Source organism: Syngnathus scovelli, chromosome 1 (assembly GCF_024217435.2).
Source record: "Syngnathus scovelli strain Florida chromosome 1, RoL_Ssco_1.2, whole genome shotgun sequence".
Taxonomy (NCBI): Eukaryota; Metazoa; Chordata; class Actinopteri; order Syngnathiformes; family Syngnathidae; genus Syngnathus; species Syngnathus scovelli.
The window spans coordinates 6,527,856-6,552,315 of record NC_090847.1 but is presented as its reverse complement, the minus strand read 5'-3'; the positions used below and the strand labels follow the sequence as shown (position 1 = coordinate 6,552,315).

The 24,460-nt window shown below is 44.1% G+C and overlaps 1 protein-coding gene across 2 annotated transcripts in view; it reads left to right on the top strand.

Moving 5' to 3' along the window:
* LOC125988492 (neuroligin-3) overlaps nt 1-24,460 on the top strand; it is a 219,284-nt gene that overhangs the window by 178,586 nt on the left and 16,238 nt on the right. For both annotated transcript variants that reach the window (XM_049753785.2, XM_049753793.2), the window contains one exon: nt 15,543-16,332. In XM_049753785.2, the coding sequence (XP_049609742.1) occupies nt 15,543-16,332 (790 nt within the window). The remainder of the gene's footprint in view (nt 1-15,542; nt 16,333-24,460) is intronic.

The window sequence follows — 24,460 nt, the reverse complement described above, 5'->3', positions numbered from 1 at the left end:
AGACGGAACCCCGCTGTGCTGTGCATACAAACGGAGGGATGCCAGCCTCTGTGCATGTATGTGTGTTGTATTGACTGCTGAATGTTAAATGTCTTGTTATAATTTGTAGAGATACCACACACCGTGCTCAGATGTCTATCCATCTAATGTACAGCCTGTCAATTAGGCCATTTTTATTCATGCCATTCTTCCTCTTCCTGGCTTCTTGCCACATCCTCTCTCATTTCTCGCTAACTTCCTTTTTCTCCGTCATCCTTCATATCTCCTTTGCTCTATTTTTCTATTCCCTCCCCCTTTTTTCCCCTCCATCCACACTTATGGATCAAACTCTTTATCTGGCCAAAGCCGCTGCCTGTAGGCAAGCAGCCGAGCTCTTCAGAGGCTCGAGCCGAAGACCAAACAACATTATATAAGGTTAGCATGAAGCATGTCTCACGCTGATAGATGAAAACACCGGCACCTCAAACACAGCCTCTTTTATGGAGGACAAGAAGGTCGAGCCTTCTGTTTTGAACTCTGCTGCTCTTAACTAACATATTGCTATGGCAACTCCAGGAAAGCGAATTTAATTTGTGTTTGATAGTAGTAGTGTTTTTTTTGTGCTTTGAATTGAGGAACTCTCAATATGTGAAGGCTTCCTCCAAACTATACTCGAGCGCATGAGTAAGTGTAATCCAGGAGATAATTTGGTTCATGATATTGTAGTTTAATTATGTAGTGAACAATGTATTGATTTATTCGTTTGTGATTGTTTACTTGATATGCACAGACATGTAAAGCCATTTCACTTGGCTCGGGATTGAGGCTGTCACCGGTAATGCAGCCTTGTCACAGGTTGAAATCTGCATTTGTGCTCAGGCACACCCCCCTCCTCCATCCAACATGTCGAGAGTTGTAGTCGACAGCACATTGTGAGAAATCATTTCCATAATCAGCGTCTTCACATATAAGAAATTATTTAAAACCTTATTTTTATATAATGTAGGCCAGGATTTTTTGGGTGAACCCAGACAGAGACTGGACATGTATTATGGATTCTCCCTCACTTGGTAGATGGTGAGATGAACAATACTTGAGTTTCCCATTAAAAGGGACATTTTGTTTCATATTTTGAGTCCAGGTTAAGCATGTTTTGCGCTCGGAAGACATTTTAGGTCCAGTCGGCAAAGATTGTTTTTCTATTATTTTCCATAGTATATCTTTTAGACTTAGACTTAATTTTTGAGTTTGAGTTTTTATTCACGCAATATCCAATACATACAACCTGATGCAACAAACAGTATTACACAGTCAGATGCGTGAAAGGTCACCCCAAGCAAGCTATTTAAAGCTTTTAATAGGGGGCCTGGTTTCCCATAAGTATCAGATATTGGCCAGATATCCTTACATTATGGACAACATACAGATACTATATAATAGACAATAACAATAAACACACAATAAGGTACAACACACAATAAACATACGACAAGTAATAGATAGTCTCAGTATTCTGGTTACACTAGATTTGATGTAAAGTACATTAGCAATTAATAAATTAACAACAGGACACAGGTGTTCATGCGATTAATAATCATCACATTCAACATACATTGACAGGAGTTGATTTTTTTAGATTTGCCTTGAAGATGGATATGGATTGCAACATTTTTAGTGTTTCGTCAAGCTCATTCCAAATCTGTGGCCCTCTGCACACAATGCTAAAGCTTGTAGATTTTAGTTTCCATTTTTTCCCAATGATTAGATTGCTATTCCTGGTGGTGTGAGTGTGGCTGGGAGTACAGATTGGGATGAGTTGACAGAGTTTATGGTTTCATTTATGGACAGTCTGATACATGACGCAAGCATTCTGGAAATAGTTGTGTTCAACAAGCCTCAGAAGATTGTGTTGGTGGAAGATTGTTTTAGTGGGGGCGTTAAACTGAGACCATGTTATGGCACGTATAACCTTTTTCTGAAGTATCTCAAGCTTTTTTAAATGGGTTGGAAATGTGTTACACCATATAATATTGCAATATTTTGAATGAGGTTCAAATAAGGATTTGTACAGAATAAGAAGTGCAGTGAGTGGAAGATAATGTCTCAATTTGAAGAACAAAGCAGCATATTTAGACAGTTTGATTGTGAGATCATCAATATGTCTTTTAAAGTTCAAGAACTCGTCAATGTGGATCCCCAAGAATTTAGTAGAGCTGACTCTTTCAATGTTTTGTCCGTTGATTTTTATGCAAATTTGGTCAATGTCCTTATTTTTATGGGAATACGATGTGGTTTGTTTTATTGACATTTAGGGAGAGTTTGTTGCATTTAAACCATGTGTTTATTTTCGCTAACTCACTATTTATAATTTGTTCAAGTGTATTTGGATTTTTGTGGGAAAGAAACAAGTTTGTATCGTCAGCAAATAATACTTAATTTAGTATGGGTGAAGTATTAACAATGTCATTTATGTACAAAATGAAGAGGAGCGGCCCTAAGATGGACCCTTGGGGAACTCCATAATTGATAGGTTTGTATGAAGATTTATGGTTGTTAATAAAAACATATTGATGTCATCCAAACAGGTAGCTGCGGAACCAGTCTAACGCCAGGCCTCTAATACCATAGTGGTGTAATTTATTTACAAGAATGTCAATCATAATGGTATCAAAAGCTTTAGACAAGTCCAGAAAAATCCCAATACCATATTCGCCTTTATCAATTGCCTCGTAGATTTTATCAGTCAAGTCAAGTACTGGCAAATATGTAGTGTTTTCCTTTCTGAATCCATACTGGGATGGGGCAATGATGTTTAGTTTGTTTAGACAGCTGTTGAGTTTATTGTAAACTACTCTTTCCAAAACCTTGGAAAGAGTAGGCAAGATTGATATTGGTCTGTAGTTGCTAAAATCGTTTTTGTCTCCCGATTTAAAGACCGGTGTGATACGTGCTATTTTTGCTATTTGTGGCACTACTCCAGAGAGTAGAGACAGATTGATGCAATGTGTAAGAGGTGCAGTTATTATATTGGAGATGCTTTTCAGAATTTTACTTGCGATACCATCTGTTCCAGCTGAGTTTGAATTCTTCATATTCATGATTATTTTATACACTCCATCGCAGTTAGTTGGATTCCGGAAGAAAGAGCCCAGGTAATTACCTGATAGGTAGTCTTTAAACGAGGCATCCTGAGGCTGACTGATTTTACTGGATACTATGTTGCTACCAATGGAGACAAAGTAGTTATTGAATTCATCGGCAAGACTGTTGTTTCTGGTGATGTTTGTTAGAGATTTGCTCACTCCAACTTAATTTTAGTAGTTTAAGGTTTTACAATTTTTTTTTTTTTTTTTTTGAGGATCCTCAATGCAGGTTTAAATTGACCTTTCAACAGATTACTAGCCTGTTTTATTGCCGTGGATAAACACTAGAACTGCTTTTTAGTCAATTTATCCTACCAGTCACACACTCAATCACACAAACTCCAGCGCTTTTTTAGGCCTCATAGCTTGGACAAACCAAAGCCGTATCTCATAGCTCGGACAAACCAAAGCCGTATCTCATAGCTCGGACAAACCAAAGCCGTGTCTCATAGCTCGGACAAACCAAAGCCGTATCTCATAGCTCGGATAAACCAAAGCCGTATCTCATAGCTCGGACAAACCAAAGCCGTATCTCATAGCTCGGACAAACCAAAGCCGTATCTCTCGTGCACCTGTGGTTTTTTACGCGTTTCACAAACAACAACACAATCACACAACTTCAGGCCTTTAACTTACTTGTCCCCTTGTTCGTTGCACTGCCGGGTCCCGTCAATCCACCTCTGTCAGACGAAGGCAGACCTAAGATGCTGGCCCAGCGAAGAATTCTCTTAATGGACGCTGGCTTGTCGACAATGCAGCACGTCCTTCTTCGTCAGACAGATAGCGGGTATGAGGGGTCCCGGGTTTCGCCACCAAAATGTTAGAGATTTGCTCACTCCAACTTATTGTGCAAGAACCACACGGTAGACAAGCAAGTTCTTTTAGACACCTGCAGGTGGAGAGTTCACTCGTTGAAGGAATGAAGTCTAAAAACTCTCCCTCCTGCAACGGCATATTTATTAAGAGAAACAGAGTGGGGGTGAGAGTAGGTTGAATAGGAAGCCCTTGTGCTCTAGTCAAAACAGATCAGGGGATGTTTTACGACCTTGTGGAGGATGGGACAAGGTAGGTTATTTATTACCGGTTGCATTCCAACATAATCATACGATAAGGATAATCTGAAAAACCCTAACAATGTTGCTTGTATTATTATCATGATCAGGGAATACAGGAGTTTTTTGGCTTCTGTTCAAGACCTTGTTCAGTACTCTCCAAGATTTCTTGGAATCACCCTGTGATTCGTTTATCAAGTCGGCAAAATGATTACTCTTCCGCTTTCTGATAATATGTGTAAGTTTATTTCTATAATTAATATGTGCATTTTTATTATTATGGTTAGATTATTATGGAGGCGGGGCTCGAAGGCGAGCGTCTGGTGGCCGGGCCTTCGCCCATGGGGCCCGGCCGGGCATAGCCCGAAATGGAAACGTGGGTCCCCTTCTCATGGGCTCACCACCTGTGGGAGGGGCCGAAGGGGTCGGGTGCAATGTGAGCTGGGCGGCAGCCAAAGGCAGGGACCTTGGCGGTCTGATCCCCGGCTGCAGAAGCTGGCTCTTGGGACATGGAATGTCACCTCTCTGGCTGGAAAGGAGCCCGAGCTGGTGTGCGAGGCAGAAAGATTCCGACTAGATATAGTCGGACTAGCCTCCACGCACAGTTTTGGGTTCCGGTACAAGCCCTCTCAAGAGGGGCTGGACTCTCTTCCACTCACAGAGGCGTCGAGCAGGTGTGGGTATACTTATTGCCCCCCGGCTGGGCGCCTGCACATTGGGGTTCACCCCGGTGAACGAGAGGGTAGCCTCCCTCCGCCTTCGGGTGTCTATGCACCAAACGGCAGCTCAGAGTACCCACCCTTCTTGGGGTCCCTGGAGGAAGTGCTGGAGAGCGCTCCTTCTGGGGACTCCATCGTTCTACTGGGTGACTTCAATGCTCACGTGGGCAATGACAGTGAGACCTGGAAGGGCGTGATTGGGAGGAACGGCCCCCCCCCGATCTGAACCCGAGCGGTGTTCTATTGTTGGACTTCTGTGCTCGACACGGATTTTCAATAATGAACACCATGTTCAAATATAAGGGTGTCCATGTGTGCACTTGGCACCAGGACACCCTAGGCTGCAGTTCGATGATCGACTTTGTAGTCGTGTCATCGGATTTGCGGCCGCATGTTTTGGACACTCGGGTGAAGAGAGGGGCGGAGCTGTCAACTGATCACCACCTGGTGGTGGGTTGGCTCCGATGGTGGGGGAAGATGCCGATCCGACCTGGCAGACCCAAACGCGCTGTGAGGGTCTGCTGGGAACGTCTGGCAGAATCTCCTGTCAGGAAGAGCTTCAACTCCCACCTCCGGCAGAGCTTTTCCCACGTCCCGGGGGAGGCGGGGGACATTGAGTCTGAGTGGACCATGTTCCGCGCCTCCATTGTTGAGGCGGCTGACCGGAGCTGTGGCCGTAAGGTCGTTGGTGCCTGTCGTGGCGGCAATCCCCGAACCCGCTGGTGGACGCCGGCGGTAAGGGATGCCGTCAAGCTGAAGAAGGAGTCCGTTTTGGCCTGCGGGACTCCGGAGGCAGCTGACAGGTACCGGATGGCCAAGCGGAACGCGGCTTTGGCGGTTGCTGAGGCAAAAACCCGGGCGTGGGAGGAGTTTGGTGAGGCCATGGAGAATGACTTTCGGACGGCTTCGAGGAAATTCTGGTCCACCATCCGGCGTCTCAGGAGGGGGAAGCAGTGCAACGTCAACACTGTTTACAGTGGGGATGGCGTGCTGCTGACCTCGACTCGGGACGTCGTGAGTCGGTGGGGAGAATACTTCGAAGACCTCTTCAATTCCACCTACACACCTTCCATTGAGGAAGCAGGGCCTGGAGACTCTTGAGGCGGATTCTCCAATCTCTGGGGTCGAAGTCACTGAGGTAGTTAAAAAACTCCTCGGTGGCAAGGCCCCGGTGGTGGATGAGATCCGCCCGGAGTTCTTAAAGGCTTTGGATGTTGTGGGGCTGTCATGGCTGACACGCCTCTACAACGTTGCGTGGACATCGGGGACAGTGCCTCTGGATTGGCAGACTGGAGTGGTGGTTCCCCTCTTTGGACCGGAGGGTGTGTTCCAATTACAGGGGAATCACACTCCTCAGCCTCCCCGGTAAGGTCTATTCAGGGGTGCTGGAGAGGAGGGTCCGTCGGGAAGTCGAACCTCGGATTCAGGAGGAGCAGTGTGGCTTTCGTCCTGGCCGTGGAACAGTGGACCAGCTCTACACCCTCGGCAGGATCCTCGAGGGTGCATGGGAGTTCGCCCAACCAGTCCATATGTGTTTTGTGGACTTGGAGAAGGCGTTCGACCGTGTCCCTCAGGAGGTTCTGTGGAGGGTGCTTCGGGAGTACGGGGTGCCGAGCCAACTGATAAGGGCGGTTCGGTCCCTGTATCACCGATGCCAGAGTCTGGTCCGCATTTTCGGCAGTAAGTTGGATTCGTTCCCAGTGAGGATTGGACTCCACCAAGGCTGCCCTTTGTCACCGATTCTGTTCATAATTTTTATGGACAGAATTTCTAGGCGCAGCCGAGGCGTTGAGGGGGTCCGGTTTGGGGCCTCAGCATCGCGTCTCTGCTTTTTGCAGATGACGTGGTGCTGTTGGCTTCTTCAGGCCGTGATCTCCAGCTCGCTGGAACGGTTCGCAGCCGAGTGTGAAACGGTCGGGATGAGGCTCAGCACCTCCAAATCCGAGTCCATGGTCCTCGATCGGAAAAGGGTGGAATGCCCTCTCCGGATCGGGGATGAGATCCTGCCCCAAGTGGAGGAGTTCAAGTATCTTGGAGTCTTGTTCACGAGTGAGGGGAGGATGGAGCGTGAGATCGACAGGCGGATCGGTGCAGCGTCGGCAGTAATGCAGACCCTGGACCGGTCCGTTGTGGTGAAGAGAGAGCTGAGCCAAAAGGCAAAGCTCTCAATTTACCGGTCGATTTACGCTCCTACCCTCACCTATGGTCACGAGCTATGGGTCGTGATCGAAAGAACGAGATCTCGGATACAAGCGGTCGAAATAAGTTTTCTCCACAGGATGTCCGGGCTCTCCCTTAGAGATAGGGTGAGAAGCTCGGTCATCCGGGAGAGACTCGGAGTAGAGTCGCTACTCCTCCACGTTGAGAGGAGCCAGATGAGGTGGCTCGGGCATCTTATCAGGATGCCTCCTGGACGCCTCCCTGGGGAGGTGTTCCGGGCATGTCCCACCGGTAGGAGACCCCGGGGACGACCCAGGACGCGCTGGAGAGACTATGTCTCTCAGCTGGCCTGGGAACGCCTTGGGATCCCCCGGGATGAGCTGGATGAAGTGGCTGGGGAGAGGGAAGTCTGGGAGTCCCTCCTAAAGCTGCTGCCCCCGCGACCCGACCCCGGATAAGCGGAAGAAGATGGATGGATGGATGGATGGATGGATGGATGGATGGATGGATGGATGGATGGATGGATGGATGGATGGATGGATGGTTACGTTTATTTATGTATCTTTTATATAATTTATTTTTGTGCTTAATAGACTTTAATATGCCCTTAGTGATCCATGGATTTTGAGTAGTTGTATTACATATGATTACTTTCTCAGGAATGGTCCTTTGAATAGAGTCAGATATTTCTTTGGTTAGAGTTTCAAATGCAGCATCAACATCACTACAATTATATATTCCATACCATGTCTTGGTCTGCAGGTCCTCACCTAGACGTTGTATGGTTTCTTCATTGAGTATTTTTAATTTTATTGTATGACGAGCAGGTGGGGGCCTAGCAGGGAGGTCAATGAATAATACAATAGGGAAATGATCAGAAATCTCAGAGAGTACAGTTCCAGAAGTAAGTGTGGCGTTTTGAAGATTTGTGATGAAATGATCAATAATTGACTTAGTTGAGCGAGTGACTCTGGTATAAGTATTTATTGTGGGAAAGAAGGATGAAGAGTGTAATGTGTTTATAAAGTCAATTTTGGCTGTATCATCCTTGGAAAGATCAACATTGAAGTCGCCAAGGAGGACACAGCTTTTCTTATTATCATTTATAGAAAATAATGCTTCCTCCAGTTTGGTCCTAAAGATTTCAAGATCAGCGTCTGGGGGACGATAGATTATACCAATAATGAGATTTTTCCTGCTTTTTCTGCTTATTTCAACAAAAAGGAAGTCACTGTGGTTGTCTGCTATGACAATGTCATCAGAAATCCTCACGTTGTATGCGGAGGAAATATATAGGCACACGCCACCGCCAGATCTGCCACATCTATTCTTAGTCAACAACTTATAGCCATTAAGATTTAAGATATCAGTGTATGAATTTACCATTCCTGTGGCTCCAGTTGCGTGTTTGTGTGTCAGTTGTGCGTCTCCGGTCATTTTTTATGCTATTTTCTATCTGTATGGCGACCTTGAGTGCCTTGAAAGGCGCCTTATAAATAAAATGTATTATCATTATTATTATTATTTAGTTATTGGGTCAATTTACCAATGTATTCCTTGGAGAGACAAACCTACGGAACTAACAGACGAATGCGTGGTGTATAATATGCAAACCATGCAAACGGTAATACAACGTAACAGCCTTACTGCCCATGCATGCACTCAAATTATGCACTTTGTAGCATGCATGGAGGAATTGCACCATCCAACTTCCCATCTTCTTATGATTCCATCAGATGTACTTTGAAGTTGAAGAGTTTGATGTTGGACAGACGAATTGGAATAGAAGCACAATGTAGATGCAATTTCAGGGTTTTGGGACCAAATGTGAAATTATCAGTGGACTAATTCCTGATTCGACCGCAGACCCAAGTGTTTAAGTAGCTGTAGCCACTAGACTGTAGCCATGGTGACGGCAGCTTTAACCTTATGACTGCAAGTGACCAAGGATATTAAATGGCACTAATTCAATCTCCTGAGGTGAAATAAACCACTTCATATAGCTTTATGGTTTGGTGTGAAATAATGATTCCTTGTAGGAGATGAGGCTTAAAATGAATAATAGAAAAAACGGCAGAGGGGAAAAGTGAAATTTAGCAAGATTTTCACTAGACGTGTTTTATTTTAGTTTTTAGTTTATTTCCCCCACAACAAAGGGTGTGCCGTATAGTGCACTGGTCTGTGGAGATTTGCTTACAGTGAGAAGATGGTGGAGGTAAGATGGCTCAGAGGATTCAAGCTTCGTTGAGCGCAGGCTTATGCCTAATAATTAGCAAGGAGGGACTCAGCACGGGCCCTCGGAACAGAGACAGCGAGAGCTTGATCGAGAGTGGCGCAAAACAGAGCAAGGGAAAGATTAAAGATGAGGCAGAGGCAAGTAAAAGATCTAGCAGGAGCTGTGGGGCAGAGAGCGGCGTGATATAAAACATTTCTGTGTTAGTCTGTTGTTATACTGCTTGTAAGGAAATTTAATAAGATTTTTACAGCATTAGCTCTGTGAAAATGTTATGTTTTCATGTGTATTTATAGTCTTGGTGGAATTTGACAAATGAAACATTCATGGTCATGTAATAGCTAACATATTTTCCCTTTCGCTTTTTAGTAACTACTCAGCTCACTATGTTCCTCTGGGATTCCAAACACGTGGAGCCAGTGGCAAATAGGAAATGCAACACCCGCTTGTCATTTATTGGTTGAGCAGATTCACCTGTCATTGTAACATTTTGAAATGGAAGATCATAAAAAGATTGGTTACTGCCACGCTGACTATGTTTAATATGATTGTTTCAATTTCATGACCTAGTTTATTGTGATTCAACTTCTATGCTAGTGTAGGCCCATGCAAAACTTTCCTAATGCTAAAACTCATATTGAAAAACAATCAAAAAACAAAGCAATTTGGACAAAATAAAAAAATCACTCTGAAGTACAAAAGTGAAAAATCCCAAACTCTAGCTATGATAGATTCCGGTGTGCTCTGAAAAGCATACAAATCAGAGTTACGTCACCACTGTCGGAACATAACTTTGCAGTAAATCGAAGGCCTCCTGTGTTTTGTTGTTGAAAACTGACCACCTCCAAAGAGAGGTGGGCTAGCAGCGCAGTGGGAGAGTGGCATAACACTGGGAGATTTTACTGTGCTTTCCTCATGCCATTATAAAGGCCCTTTTACACTACACTTAGCAGAGCAGTGTGGTGTCAACGCCCCAATTGAAAGATTTTTGGTTTGAAGGGGAAGTGTGATGACAGACAGCACATCCCATTTGAGACGTGGTGGCAAAGTGAGTCGAGACTGACAACAGAAAGAGATTTTGACAGGGTTGTACAGCAAAGGACTTTAAGAAGATGGAAGACAGGTGCAGCCAGATCTCCACGATGTGGACCGTAGCTGCTCGGTTGAAAGTGGTAGACGTGTGATTTGAGCATTTTTAGCAATAGAAATATAGGCTTAAAATCAAATATATCATAACCACAGATGCCTCCTCCTTATTATGGGCAAAGGCAGCGCTTGGGTTTCCCTTACGTTACCTTGTTTGGTATCTTAGCAACCAGTCACAACTATGTACACGCCTGCGCCGGGCTCTCATTCAGGGCACCATCCTGCGTGTTTTACCACACCACAAAAACCAAGTGCAGTGTGAAAAGGGCTTAGTACTGCAATGTTTTAAATAGTCATCCGCTATTCTATCCCAGGTCCAGTTTGATCAAGTTCATTACAGATGCTTCAGTTACATTTGCTAGCTGGTCCAGATTACAAAGTACACTCATTTACAGTGCTTTCTGGCTTCATCGCCAATACAACATCCTTGGCCATTAACATGCATACATGCCAGAAACTACATCAGCAGCAGTGATTCAAAGCACGGCTGTGTCATGTTACTCTTTTCACAGATGTCCCATTGGCTTGTTCAAATCAAATGACACTGGTCCAAAGATGGTGTGAGCCTGTCGTTGTCAATCGCGGCACTTAACCAATGCAGGAGTCATCAACTTTTTTTCCCCTCTCCATATCGAAAATAATTTATTCCCAAAAGCCACATCACCAATTCAGGGCCTGACCACATGCCCATTTAACGGGTGTCGAGTGAGGGGGCAGCGCGGTTCAAGGTCAGCTCACCACAGTGTTGAGACGGCAGCGGTGCTACGCGACAGCATTTTAGCCGCGACCCAATGAGTGATTACCTCGCAGCTCCAGTCATAATTCAGTGTGACCTCAATCTGCCAGCATCGCTGTGCTTTGATGGATCAGCTCATGGTTTAGGTGTTGGGTTCTAGCATGTCAAGCAGGCTGATAACGATAGGCCGATCTGATGCTTCTACAAAGGAGGACGTTTTTGATATGAACCTAGTATGAAACTGTTTCTTCTCCAAAGTATTTCTGAACTACAGTGTGACATACGTACATTAACCCTGTCACGATGATGCATGTGTGTTAATTCATCATATTTATGTCTTATCAAAGTCAGCACTGACACATGCAGACGCACACACACATACTGTACATCCTGCTGTGAATAATTAGTGGATTCTCGCAGTGGGTGATCGGCGCTACTGCTCCCCCCACCCTACCTCTCTACTTCTATTTCTCTCTGACCTTCCCCACTGGGCTTCCTACCACTGTGGGGCTCATCACCCACAGCTCTAATACATATTTATTGCCCCGGTGACAGCTCCTGTGCACTGGATTTATATGATTCTCAGCAAACAATAGTGAAGCCCAACTCACTCTTGCTCCCTTTCATCAAACAAAGCGAAAGCTAAATCTCATGGTGTCAGGTCGGTTCAGTCCTGCTCAGCACTCAGCCATCTGCGGATTTTGATGCACGACCGGGCAGACCCTGTTGCATTCATAGCGCGCCCGTAAATTAAGGTAAATATACTCGATAAAATGTGCACTGTATGGATCATTCAGAGGACGGCACGACGGGGCCTAATCCATTACATCTTCCTAAATGTTTTTTAGTAGCAGATTTTTATTAAAGAAAATACTTCTCTACTATATTCATACATGCACCTGGGCTGTGCCAAAACCGTGCTTCTTTCAAAGCAACTCAAAAAGGACAGAAGTAGTCTCTGACCACCTGTAAAGTCTCCATACAATAAAAGAGATAAACTTAAGTTGCTAATATTTGTAAACTTGAAAGTTTGTAAAGCGGGGTCCTCATAAGTCAAGGTACCACTGTATATTGTGGTTACAATACTCATGGTCGTATTTTAAGTTTCAAGGGGAACTAAGCTTTCTCACTCAACTATGATTTCTTATTAACAAATGAAGAGCTGTGTACCATTATTTATTCAAGCATTCCTTGTTGATCACGGGACTTCCCTGCAGGCAAATATGCTCTCCTTCAACATATGATCAAAAACATTTACAAGTGGGAACTGCATGGAAGGACAAACTCCCAGCGCCATCACAGCCTCTGCTCGCTTTGTCTTAAGTTGAGAGGCAACACCAAGAAAGTGCGAGGAGAGGGGAAATAAGGGCAGAGCGGGATAGTGACAAAGATGGTCAGATGAGCCTGAGCAGCTGCCATACACCCCCATTCCCACACCAGCAAATTGCATCTTATAGCTGTCACTCTAATGCTTTCAAGTGGGTGAAATCCCCGACATCTGCTCCCGCTCGCTGAGACGCAGCGCAGGCCACCACCCTGCAGAGATGCACAGCTGATGGGACAGCTTGAAGGGCAGCGGTGGTCGTGGTGGCTTTCGCATCCAATGTGATTTGTTTTGTCAAAACAGAAACAACAAACAAAAACTTCAGATTCACGGTGAAATGTTTTGTGTTTGCCGCAAAGCTTCCCTGTAGCATTTCTGGCATCCGTGGTGCAGAGGCTGTTTTGTAAAGCCAAATGAGCTGGTCTTGTGCAATTGCTTTCAAACAGCTCACTATCAAACTATGTTTTGAAAGTATTTGTGCCCCTTTTGATTTGGGCTTAAAATTCTTTGAAGTACAAACCAAGATGTGTTTTCAATGTATCTTGAAAGTTTTAGAATGATTGGATGATCAATGAGCCGTGACAAATTTGCTGCTGAGCTCCTTTGCTGCAGTCGAGGTTTTGGTCCATGGACTGTGGAGATAAAATTCAAAAGGAATTACTGTATAGGACTTTAGAACTATAACACAGAGTTCATCTTAGCGTATGAGAGAGTGGTGTTTTGCCTAGCTGACTTAGGTGCAGATGGCAGGGGAGTTATTTTCATTCAATGCGTCCTTCACAAACTGTATTCATGCAAAACAAAAAGTCCACAAATTGCAAACAATTTGCATTTGGGCGTTACAGCATAATGGAAAATCCATCTGGAACATCATCCGCATTTTCTTCTTGAAACTCTATTGAGGGATGCTGCTGCTGTAAAGCGTGATTCTAAAAAATATGAATATTTTTAACATCTTTTTATTGCTTGTCTCAGCGTTAACACAACATCCACACTGAAGTTATCGCAATGGGATCCCACAGCAGAGTGAGTGCACCTTGTAGTGTAACTTTGAAAAACATTTAACAGTTCACCCATGCGTGCAAATTAATTCTACTTACGACTTGTGAACAAATGTAAATAGGAGTGTAAAGAAACACTTAATCTTTGCCAAAAAGAAATAAGCCCCCCCACCGCCACTGATTAAGGCTACCAAAGTGATATATCTGGCACTTAAGTCTTGTGTTTACCTCATAAACACAGATACTTCAAGCAGCCACCCACACTGATACTGAAATATTACTCTCAAACTCTACAAGCCAGCATGATGTTTTGGAAGCACCTTGTGACATTTTGTTACCACTCGTATTTACTCATCGTCTGTTGTGCCTGCCACAGTCACAACGTCAGAGGAATTCAATCACTGTTGACCGTAACAAAGACATGAACAATAATGCAGCGTGGTCGAGCAGTTGGTGCTTGGCCTCTGACTCCCGCATTGGGTAAAGTGGGACTGGTGGTGTAATGCTGAGACACGATGATGACGCGAGGAAAGCATACCGCAAACAGAGGTGATGTCACCTTTAATCTGCTCGATGTAATGGGAACACTTTTCGAAGGGATGCAATTCAATTATTTCTGAGGAAATTATGTTTCCTATTTGGGATGTGTGCCTTGTGGTGGAAAGTCGTCTCGGATTTGCTTCATTCTTCACTGCAACTAAATGGTAATTTGATTTGGGGCAGAACCCGCGAGACTGTAGATTTGTTTGCATTGGTTTCCACCCGACACACACAACACTAAGCTCCTACAGAATATCTACTATCATTGGAGGTCTGTATCATAATGTTATTGCCACACATGGCAGGCACGTGTGCCACCGGGTCGTATATTCTTGGCAAGTAAATGCACACCACTTCATTCCCTCAATAAGGAGTAGGAGTTTACTTTTATATATAGCAATCCACCCACAATCTCATGTAGAAGCCAGCGATTAAATGTGGAAGCACATTTTCAATAGGGGGTTACAAAAACAGATGCATAAGTAGTTGTATCTATAAAAGGTAAATGTCAGTCGGGGCTATAAAGAGACTGAATAAGTAGTTGAAATGTCATTTAATGCCTGTGACTTGTAGAATCGTGTTATAGCAAAGGAAAACAAACAGATGAATGAGTAGAGGTGCCAACATTTATTGACAAGTAATCCATTAGCAAATTAAGCAACTTTTTTTAATCATCAAATAATCGTTTCAGTCCCTCAACAGTAATGAATATCTGAGCCTTCATGAAAGAGTCTTTTATCTCTTGTATTTAACTCAAATAAGACATTTGCAAACGGGTGCTTTTACTTTGAAAAACAATGACTGAACCAATAACTGAATCAGTTTAAATGTTGTTTAGTTGTTTTTAATCACTAAACAAAAACAAACAACAATAATTGGTCACTAAACAGCAAAATTTGGAGGTGTTTCACCTTTAGTCCAAGCTTGAACGTGGGGAAGAAATCCAGTCACCTTTGATTTCACTTTTGTCAAATGTATGAACAACAAATATCGACACCATTTTCCATGTACCTCCTTTATTAGTCACCCAGTGATCCTCTGTTACTACCAGGCCAGGTTGTTCCCCATCACGTCACCCGTGGTTGACTTTAGCTTCGCTGCAACCAGAACAAGATGGACAGTAGAAAATCATTTCATCTCATTGTAACAAAAACCCGCAGCACCATATTCTTAGCATCCGTCTCTGACGAGAATACAGATTATTATAGTGACAGTTGCAGGGACGGGAAGTGAAATGACACAGTGCTGGTGCTCTTGTCTGTCCCTGAGCAGCAAGACCAGGCCATCTGCACGTTGATCATCACAGACACGATTCTATTATTGTTGGCATCTATTATTGTACTATGTGGGAGCAAGAACTTGTTGTCAGTCTGGGCTTTGTTGTTCTTATCAGCTGCACAGCTGACAGTCAGGTCTCGAACATGACGGCAGCCAAATGAACCGCCATTGTGTTTTGTACTGAATTATCCATGAGACGCACCAAGTATGATCTGTTTCCCCTGTGTTCAGGTCTCTTCCATCGAGCCATCATTCAGAGCGGCTCGGCGCTGTCCAGTTGGGCGGTGAATTACCAGCCCGTCAAATATACACGCCTCCTGGCTGAGAAGGTTGGCTGTAACGTCCTGGACACGTTAGACATGGTGGACTGTCTGAGAAAGAAGAGCTCCAGGGAGCTTGTGGAGCAGGACATACAACCCGCAAGATACCACGTGGCTTTTGGACCTGTCATTGATGGCGATGTCATTCCAGATGACCCCGAGATCCTTATGGAACAGGGCGAGTTCCTCAACTATGATATAATGCTGGGCGTCAACCAAGGCGAGGGGCTGCGCTTTGTGGAGAACGTAGTGGACTCAGAAGACGGCGTCTCTGGAAACGACTTTGACTTCTCTGTGTCAGACTTTGTGGACAGTCTTTACGGATACCCGGAGGGCAAAGACACTCTAAGGGAAACCATTAAGTTCATGTACACGGACTGGGCTGACAAGGAAAATCCAGAAACCAGACGCAAAACGCTGGTTGCTCTCTTCACCGACCACCAATGGGTGGAGCCCTCTGTGGTAACGGCAGACCTCCACGCTCGCTATGGCTCACCCACCTACTTTTATGCCTTCTACCACCACTGCCAGAGTCTCATGAAGCCTGCCTGGTCAGATGCCGCGCACGGGGATGAGGTCCCCTATGTTTTTGGAATTCCAATGATCGGTCCAACTGACTTGTTCCCCTGCAACTTCTCAAAGAACGATGTGATGCTCAGTGCTGTGGTAATGACCTACTGGACCAACTTTGCCAAGACTGGGTGAGTCATTGCGTATCTTTCAGGCTTCTTTGTAAAGTGACTATTTTTAGGATGTTGTAAGGATTTTATAAAAGAAAACGTTCTACAGCAATAAGATATAGGGAATAAATGACATAAGACAGTGGTTCTTAACCTTGTTGGAGGTACCGAACCCCAGCAGTTTCATATGCGCATTCACCGAGTGAACTTTTTTTTTTTTTTTAAATATAAAAAGTAGCAGAGGAAATCAAATCAGTCCTATTAAAAGGACCTGTATGCCCCATAAAATACTAGGATGTAGGAAGAAGGAATTGCCACAAAGGATGAGTGTGGGACTGGAAAGAGAAAAAACACTTTTTAACAGATATTTTTCAGAGGTGTTTTTGAAAAAAATGACACATTAAATGTGAGGATGATTAAATGTAGTACCTCCAGTGGGTGCAAAGCAATTTGTACACAGCTGACTTTCTGAATTGAGTACAAGGCCTGTCTTTATGTATGCGGCTGTGTCTGCACCTTTGGGTTTTTTATTTTGGGCGAGGGAACTGAAAATGCAATTGCTGCTCCATTGTAGTCGGGCCCCAAAAGACACCGTGACTTATCAGAAAGGCAACTGTTGCCCTCGTCGGTATTGATTTCTTCAGCTTGGATCCAGACGATCACTCATGCCCAGGGTGACTATTCCCCACACACCCCTCCACACTCAGTTTCACCTCTGCCCACAACACACAAAACATACAAGGTCAATTTTGCACAACTAGTCATGATTTCAAACAACTGGAATTTAATTTGACAATCCACGTCTTCCAGAGAGCTATTGATTTTATCTTGAGGGGGATGCACTATGGGATAAAAACAAAAGTGTCTACTCTACATCATCTGCTGCTCAATCAGGTTGACTTTGACATCCAAACGTCTGGCTTATAGTCCACAGTGGCCACCAGCCCAAGTCGATGCATGAGTTGCTAATGATAGACAAGTGCAGATGGACTGATGTCAGCTGTTTGGCTCCTCGGTCAAACCACTTGAGGTCAGACTGCACATCTGTCTCCTCTGCCTGGCAGCCATCTTGTCTTGCCAAATTCAGAATATCCCTTTTTTGAGAATTTTGCATGATTTGTACATCTCATATGCACAAGGATAATGCATTTTATGTTCCACAATATAAGCCACTCCAATAAGTCTGTGATTATTTTGGCCACTTTTTGCAATCTATAAAAATCACCTGAATTGAATTCCATTTGGATTCGCAAGAGAGGTATACTCTTTTATACAGTAACCCTCCATATAAACCTGTGTGTAAATTACAGAATGCTCCCCGCTGGGATAGTCCAAGTGTGTGTGTGTGTGTGTGTGTGTGTGTGTGTGTGTGTGTGCGTGCGTGCGTGCGTGCGTGCGTGCGTGCGTGCGTGCGTGCGTGCGTGCGTGCGTGCGTGCGTGCGTGTGTGTGTGTGTGTGTGTGTGTGTGTGTGTGTGTGTGTGTGTGCGTGTGTGCGTGAGTGTGTGTGCGTGTGCGTGTGTGTGTGTGTCAATTGTAGAGTGAAATGATTCAACCCTGGTGGTAATCATTCAGGCTGATTTGTAGTGCATTGGAAATCAATTCTGATATATGATGACATCCTCTTCATTTACCATGGTGGTGTCAACATCTGCGCGCGAGCCATAAGCCAGCCTCCACGATTAGCTGTCAACACTTGACTCTTGACTTAGATGTAGTAGGTTTTTGGTGTTATTGTCTGCACCACTTCCCTTTTATGGATTTCATGAAGAACTCCAACTAAGAATTATATCAAAACACTTTGAGAGTGAATTGACTGTAGATTAAAAAAAATGTTAAAGCAACATAATTATTTTACTTTACATCTTATGAACCCTTTGAACATTGATTTACTGTATGGAGAACTTCTAGGTCACTGCCTACCAATCATAATTTACAGTCCTGTTTGTTTTAGCAACGCTATAATGAGCACGTTAAACTATAAACATATATCAACTGCCTCCAAGGCTAAACTGTCAACAAATGTAGAGGTTGATACCACACAACTACTCTGTCACTAAGTCATTTGATTCCGAGTAAAGGACTGTACCGTTAGTTCTTGGTGAGTGCTCTTAGCAAGCTTAAGCGGATTTAAGGTTTTTCCAAAAGTTCATTGTCCTCATTTAGACTACACCGGGGGATAAGTACCTCAGCCCAGCAGCACCCAAAGCCAGTCTGGCTCTGGAGAACGTCTTTAATTAGGACTCGGTTGAATTCTCTTTGACTTCTCGGCTCACAACAGCAATACTCAGGATGAGCTAACCCAGATTGCACTTCCTCTCCTTGACTTTAAATCGCCTGTCAAAACATGTGTGGCACCATGTTGAGACGCTTGTGCTGCACGTCACCCGTGTGTATGATACCGGCATTCCCGCGAAAGCCCTTCCTGTCCAGGGTTGTCATCTGTCATCTTTACAGAGCCAACTCTATCCCTTGCACATTTTTGTCCTCCATCGTAGTAACTAAGAACATAAAAACACACACAGAGTACTCAACGTCAAATCTCCTTTGTGTTTGTGCAGTGTGTCCATTTGCTCTTTTTAGGGGTGGCATTGTTGATTCTTGCCTTGTGATTTCTGAATAGATGGATGGATGAATGATACCTGGGTGGAAGTGTTTTTGTCTTGGTGCCCTATTTCCATAGACAGGTGCACGTGCACTCCGTGTAAAAATGGCTGAATCTTTACATCTAGTTTACGGTGTTTGGGAATTTGGAAGACCGTATTACATCTTGTGAGGTGTTATGGAAGATCAAGGGCATTGTCTACATGGCCCACCACAACTTGCAATTCGCTGACAGAAAGTAGACTAGACTTTAAACTAGGTGAAACCACAGCTAAATTGTGGCACAGGTTGTGTTGTGATTTTGGTGGATTTGATCCAGGCACAGGCAGACAGATTCTGCAGTCTGTGTGATGGATGTCATCATATTTTATTCAAAGTGACATCAGCGTGTATCAATCCACCTGAATCATTGGAGATATCAATTCATTTAATGCAACATCATTATTTTTTTTATCATATTTATTTTTAGAAACACCTCTATATTGTAGCACGACTGGGGTATGTGTAGAAGACAGTCAGATGTTGAAAGTGGTCTCAAAGTGCCTCTTTAGCAGAGGCCAACTCATCCACAAGTATTCTGCAGGAACATTCCGTTCTGAAAAATACTTTGTACATGCCCATCTTCTGCATGGACTCCAGCGAGTTGAACTTGCACGAGGCATGAAAATAGAGCTCATAGCATGTATAGATGGACAAAGATATAAAAGGACATAACGACCAATGGAGACTACAAATGATCGCTTGGGTCTCATCACAAAGGGCGACGAGACTCGGTACAGGTCGGAGGTTGACCTTCTGACCACGTGGTGCAGGGACAACAACCTCCTGCTGAACGTTAATAAGACCAAGGAAATCATTGTTGACTTCCGGAAGGGTCACACAACACACCTGCCGCTGATCATCGATGGTGCTGTGGTGGAGAGGGTGAGCTGCACCAAGTTCCTGGGGGTGCACATCAGTGAGGACCTCTCCTGGTCCGCAAACACCTCGTCACTGGCAAAGAAAGCTCAGCGCCGCCTGTACTTTCTGCGGAAGCTCAGGCGTGCATGTGCTCCCCAGGCAGTCCTGTCTACATTTTACCGTGGCACTATTGAGAGCGTCATCACCAGTTGTATCGCTGCCTGGGGTGGTAACTGCACTGAACAGAACTTGAAGGCCCTGCAGCGCATAGTGAATACGGCTGGTAAGATTATTGGTGCTTCGCTCCCCTCCCTGAAGGACATTTACACCTCCCATCTCGCCCGCAAGGCAACCTCGATTGCCAGAGATGTGAGTCACCCGGCTCACTCTTTGTTTGACCTTCTGCCCTCTGGGAAGAGGTACAGGAGCCTGCGCTCCCGCACCACCAGACTTGCCAACAGCTTCTTTCCCCAAGCTGTTAGGGCCCTGAACTCGCTACCCCCTTCTGCGTAGCGTGTGGCACTGTTGCGCTATTTTCGGGAATGTCTGCTGTACGCGCACTTGCTCCTTTTTTTTTCTGCTCCTCTTATTTATTTATTTATTTATTTATTGTTGTGTTATTTATTCATTATTTATTCAGCACGTTTTTGTTATACTTGTTACTTGTTTGTCTGTTGTGAGCCATGTCTTGTCACCGTGGGATAGGGGGGAACGAAATTTCGGTTTCTTTGTGTGTCTTTGGCATGTGGAGAAATTGACAATAAAGCTGACTTTGACTTTGACTTTGACTTTGAGTAGTTGGACAGTTAGATCTTTTCATGGTTGGACAGAAGGATAGCTAAGCTGGCCAATTGGTGGGTGGTCAAGTGGACAGACCACTGGATGAGCGAAATTGACAGAAGGTTAATCAAACAGACAAATGGCTGCAGTAACAAACAGGATGGAACAATGTATGGATGATGCACAGGGGGAAGAATATATGGATAGATGGACTGACAATAGAGATGGAAGGACACATGAATGAATAGGAGATTGATGATGATTACAAGGATAGAAAGAAAGATGGACAAATGGGCTGTAGATACTGATGAATGAAGGTAGGTGGGCACACCGAAGGACGGATGTACAGGAAAAGGAAAGTGAAACGGATGAATCAGCAGAATTAGGGGATTTAGACAACAGATATGAATAGATTGATGAAGACAGAAGGAAGTATAGACAGCGGGACGGTGGAAGAATTGAGCAGATAAAAAAATGGGATACATGCACGGAAGAATACATGGACTGACAGGTGGAAACAATTGAAACGTAAGATGGACAGATAAACTGAGGCAGACAATGAAACGTGCACAGGTAAAGAGAGATGTGGTAGTTGAAAGTTGACTGGACATACGGGTAGATAGATGGATGGAAGACCAATCAGGATGGACAAATAGATGACCTGATAAATGACAGATGGAGAAGCTGTATAAATTGCATAGATACAAAGGCTGATGCTCTGATAGACAGAAGGAGTAATGGACAGAGAGAAGTTGGCCTAGCCACATCTGATCAAAGAATGATAATGAGTAAATTATAAGATGCATAGACCAACGTAATCACAGATAAAATACCCATTCTAGCACATGAATTGTCTTCTACTGCATTATTTAAAGCACACTTCCAAAACTTTTGTCTTGTGTCCACACGCTGCAACTTTCACACTATTTCAAACAAATAAAAAGCACATCATGTGCATCAACATCCAAAAGCGCCGGTGGAGCACTTCAGAAAAAGACAGAATCATGAAAAGGCAGCAAAGATCAGTCACTACATATCATTAGTGCTATAAATATGTCAGTCCAACTTGGTGTGTGTTTTTTACTGCTGCACACTCCTGCTACATGCTGTGCAAGGTCTTGCTAGGTATCATTAAAGAGTATTCCGCTGTCGTGTTGATTCTTTATTTATTATTTTGCTTGTTCTCTGTCCCAACTCCTCTGTCTCAATCTCTCATTATTCTTGACCAAAAGAGAATAGCCTACTTGCGGGAGCTAAAATATACACTATGGCATTGATTGCTTTGTCTTCAGCAACATGGTCTGCCAACTCAACTGTAAGATGTCTATGGTGCACTTTTTCACCTAACAGTTTAATTCAAAGACCTCTGGAAGGATAGTGACACATATGTGGCCATCGTTTCTCACCCTGCCTGCCCTCTTTAACCAGAGTACTTGGCAAACATACGCGCTTCTCTTTCACTGAATCATCCCCTTTTTCTATGTGGGAACAGGCCAGTGATTTGTGTTTAAGTAGTCATTACATTCAAAACCTACAGATTCCTAATAATCATTGAGAAACCTGAGCACGTTATTAAAACATAGAGACAGCTGTTTTTTCTTTCAATAATAATCGAGGTAGTAACTAGTAATCTGTCACTAAACTCATCCCTAACCTGGATGCAATGTGCAGCAATTGCAACAGCAAACAGCTCACTTCATTGAGTTAGGCCAGGGGTGGGCAAACTTTATAACTGGCGGGCCGAATTTGGTTCTAAATTTTGATCGGGGGGCCGAACCAGGAGAAGATGGATGTAGTGTTTGTGTGACGTAATAGAAATGACATGTAAAGGTCATTGCATAAAAGGTTTGTGCTTTTAGTCGGTAGCATGGACATTCAAAAAAAGCTTTTTGAAAACAAATGCATTTATCAACAGCATTAAACAAATATTTCACCAAAAAACTACTATCAGTGATTCTCATTAAATTTAACACTGTTATTATGAATAATAGAAACTATTATTTTCCATCACTTCAGCGCCTGCAGGTCAGATTTATGAAATATGTTTATCTAATGAGGCGAAATCACATCAAACGGCAAACATTCTGACCAAATACATCATCTTGAAGAATCAGTGAAAGAATACTTCTAAATAAAGTAATAAAGAAATCAATAGTATTGTTGTTCTCCCTTTTTTGCTCGTGCATCATGGTCTGGAGTAAAATTTGTTGTGGTAATTCTTAGGATAGAGCCGAGGTGTCGGTCCGTTAACCGAGAGCTGTGACGGGCTTTGTTCACGTTCATGTGGCGGAACGTCTGCTCACACACGTAGGTTGAGCCAAATTGTCCGCTCTTTTTTTTTAAACACTCGGCACTCAGTGTCCACCTTTCTTTTCCTCGGGCCACTCATTTTAGTGGAAGGATTCCAGGGGAAGGTTTGTGGGTGGCATTAACGTAAAATTGTGTCTGAAAGCTCAGCGCGCGAGTTACGAGAATGCTGACGTCACAGCCCACACTCGAAATTCGGCACTGATGGAAATAGAGCGCGGAGTGCGCCGGGTCCGTACTACTTAGTACGTACACGCACTTGTGAGTGTGCACCGAGCTTTTTGACGCAGCTTCCGGGAGTAAATGCGCGGGCGGGCGCTTCCCCATCTATTGGGGAAACATACTAATTGCAGGAAAAATGACCCCAAAAAAAGTTCAATAATACAATTTATTCACGTTTGGCGGGCCGGATTAAACGGCCCCGTGGGCCGGATGTGGCCCGCGGGCCCTAGTTTGTCCATGTCTGGTCTAGAATGAAACAAATTTTTCCACGGGCCGTAGTTTGCCCATGTCTGAGTTAGGCGCTCTCTTGATTGGAGATATTGTAGCCAATACTTGGATTTGCATCCGGGAAGGTAAAAAACTGTGTAGCTTGTTAAGGGGTGTGGATACAATTGATCGCTGTCCATGCCATTGGCTGAATGTAATGAGTGTGTGTGTGGGGGAGGGTGGGGGGGGGGGGGGTAAATCTGCACACTGACGTCCATAAGTAAGTGGCTGTTAGATTGATGCAGACGATAAATGCCAAATTTAACAGTGTGAAGCAGCCTATTGATGGGGTAGTTTCAATACAAAAAACGGAATACACAGAACGCATTTTGTTTTTGCCACTCATCTAATAAAATAAAAACTGATAGAGAATAGTCCAAGAGCTGTGTCCTCCAACACCTTAGCAAACTTCAAAGTCGCAGCGATTGGCCTCGCATCACTTAGCCTGTTGAACTGAAGGCTGCCATTAAATATAAACCATGCGTCACTCAGCCCTCCGCTCCAACATGCAACCACACAAAGGGCAAAAGAGCACAGCGTGATCATTGGCACACTGTCCTACGAGGCTGCCGGAAAGCGCTGGATAAAATGCGTTTAAGAAAGATCAACTCAGAATACAGGGTCAGGTGTTTGGAGTGAAAATTAAAATGAAAAGCTTACTTTGTGTTACCTGGTAAGTAGATAAACAGCTGCAGGGAATGCATTTGTTACACAACGCTAACAACAATAACCTCAACCTTCAAAAGGCTTTAACTTTGCATATTTTAGGAGCTTAGCAAAGTGAGCATCAGTGCCTAAGATTTAATGCACCCCCCCCTCCCATTTGTGTTATATAGTGAGACTATAACTCAGCTCAGGAATTCTGGGCTGTTGAGTGCAGTGAAAGTAGATTTTTGTCTACTGCCTTGGGGCGCCTAAACGTGTCTTTTCAGATTTGGCGATGGCTAGGTCTATGATCATTCAAGCGCTTCAAATTACATCAGGATGAAAAGGGGAAGGAGGAACATGGGAAATGGGGAAAAATAAGGGAAAATGATATTCATTCTATCCTCTTATCTACCTTTTACATCA